The following is a 2,223-nucleotide window of genomic DNA, read 5'->3' as shown; positions in this document are numbered from 1 at the left end:
GCCTGGACCTGGCTATAGGAATGTCGCATCTGGCCTCGTGTGTGTACTATCGCCTCATGCACGCGGCCGTCCCGCCAGGCGGCGTGGTCTGTGTCTGTCTGCCTTGTGCGCCATTCACGTACTCCCCGCACCGCTGGTCCCAGGCTGGCCAACAGTGGCCGTGCGTGGTTGGGTGCGTGCGAAAATCATGCACTTTTGCTTGAGGGCGGCTGCCTCGTCTTTGGATTTACTCACTTACCTGGCGTACATCACACACGGGCTGATGTTGGGCGCCCGCGCCCAATGCCAGGCTCTGCAGCAGAGCGACTGCTCTGCAGGGTCTCTCTGACCCACGTCTGACTGCGCCCCCCCTTTTGCCCGTGTGTCAGAGCTCACACGTCCCCTTGTGCGTGCAGGCATGCACGCACTCTTTTATGTAAAGCGTTTGGATCAACCCCTCTTCAGGCCTCGATCGAGGGGCTGCTCAATCAGTTGCACCTGGGGCGGCGCGTCTTCACCTGCCTCGCGCACCTGCCGAGCAGACACGAGCCCAGCACACGAGGACTTTTTCATGTGCCGCCCTCGTCTGAGCCCTTTCACAGCGAGCGGTTGAGCGTGCCTTTTGCTTTTCTTTTGTATTCAGAGAGCAGGGCAAGCCGGCCGCCGTTCCAGGGCCGATCTCTTCTGACGCAAGGAGCCTTCCAAGCCTATTCCCTTTGTTCTACGGCAGGGATTACAGGAATAGCAGCGGCCTCCGCGAGCTCAGGGAGGGGGCGAGGCCCCGGTGGGCGCAGGCAGCAGGCATGGCGGACAAGGCGCAGCAGGATGAGACCGACAAAAATATCGAGATGTGGAAGGTCAAGCGGGTGAGTGCGAGCGTCCATCCCTGTCCAGTGCATGCGCGAGGGCCGGCGCAACCGCGCGCGATGGCCCACTGCAGCTGCAGGGCGTGGCGTGCATCTTGTTGATGGGCGTGCTCGAATCAGCTCTGTGCAGTGCAGCAGCTGTTGTACCTCGTGCAGTGTCATGAGCGGCAGCACGCGGCGCAGTTCTGCACAGCAATGCTGCTGCACGCACACCCGCCCTCATCCCTGCCTGCCCTGCGCGGCTTGGCTGCGAATTTGCATCTCGCATTCGCAGCTGATCAAGGGCCTGGAGATAGCGCGCGGCAACGGCACAAGCATGATCAGCCTGATCATGCCGCCCAAGGATCAGGCGCGTGGCTGTGGCAGGCCCGGGCCCGCCCCGCACCCTGCGGCGACGGCGTGGACCTCGTGTGCGCACTGCAAGGCACCCTGGACGACGGACGGCCGGCGGACAACTCTGCCATGCCCACTACCATGCAGTGGGCTTGTTTGTGGCAGCCACGGGCGTTGATCAGTGCGCCTCGGTGCATCCAGCCGCTGGTGCCCAGCAGCCGCCCGTGCACGCGCAGACTGAGTGCAGCTCCTTCCTACACCCCGCAGATCGCGCGTGTGCAGAAGATGCTTGGAGACGAGTACGGCACAGCCTCCAACATCAAGAGCCGAGTCAACCGGCTCTCGGTGCTCAGCGCCATCACTTCGGCGCAGCAGCGGCTCAAGCTCTACACCAAAGTGCGCGGCAGCGGCGGCGCGGTGGCGCCAGCACGCGGCGTCTCGCGAGGCTCGCCGCCCATTTGCATGACCGCGCGGCGGTGGAAGAGCCTGCGTGGCGGGGCGGGATTCACACCGCAGCCGCGCGTGCGGAGGAGGGATGCGAGGCGGCCCCTTCCTCCTCCGCCCAGCGCCCCAATCAGGCGCCCGCCGCGCTTGGTGCTGCTGCTGACCCCCTCTGGTCCCTCGGGCCCCCCTCTCGCCCGGCCCCCAACAGGTGCCCCCCAACGGCCTGGTGCTGTACACGGGCACCATCCTGACGGACGAGGGCAAGGAGAAGAAGGTCAACATTGACTTTGAGCCGTTCAAACCCATCAACACGTCGCTGTACCTCTGTGATAACAAGTTCCACACGGAGGCGCTGGCGGAGCTGCTGGAGAGCGACAACAGGTGGGGGGAGGGGGGGGCGCGCGTGCGAGTGCGTGCGCGTGTGTATGTGTGTGTGTGATGGGGTCGTGTGTGTTTGTGCCAGGGGGTGTCAATGGCTGAACGTTGGAGGGAGGGAGTAGAGTTAGAGGAACGTCGCGCCCCTGTGTGAGAGGCCCGCAGGCCTGCGTCTCAGGCCGGGGCTCGATCGACGGGCGCCCGGCTCACCCTCACCCCCCCACAC

The 2,223-nt window shown here is 64.9% G+C and overlaps 1 protein-coding gene across 1 annotated transcript; it reads left to right on the top strand.

The window, feature by feature from the left end:
• Positions 1-782: 782 nt before the first annotated feature.
• Positions 783-2,122, top strand: MNEG_14630 (putative Eukaryotic peptide chain release factor subunit1-3; the record flags this gene model as incomplete). Its single annotated transcript, XM_014036897.1, has 4 exons — positions 783-845; positions 1,446-1,574; positions 1,831-2,003; positions 2,086-2,122. The coding sequence occupies 4 exons, from the start codon at positions 783-785 to the stop codon at positions 2,120-2,122; spliced, it is 402 nt and encodes a 133-aa protein (XP_013892351.1).
• Positions 2,123-2,223: the final 101 nt, after the last annotated feature.

This window comes from Monoraphidium neglectum (genome assembly GCF_000611645.1).
Source record: "Monoraphidium neglectum strain SAG 48.87 unplaced genomic scaffold scaffold04638, whole genome shotgun sequence".
Classification (NCBI taxonomy): domain Eukaryota; kingdom Viridiplantae; phylum Chlorophyta; class Chlorophyceae; order Sphaeropleales; family Selenastraceae; genus Monoraphidium; species Monoraphidium neglectum.
This window is presented reverse-complemented; position numbering and strand designations above follow the sequence as displayed.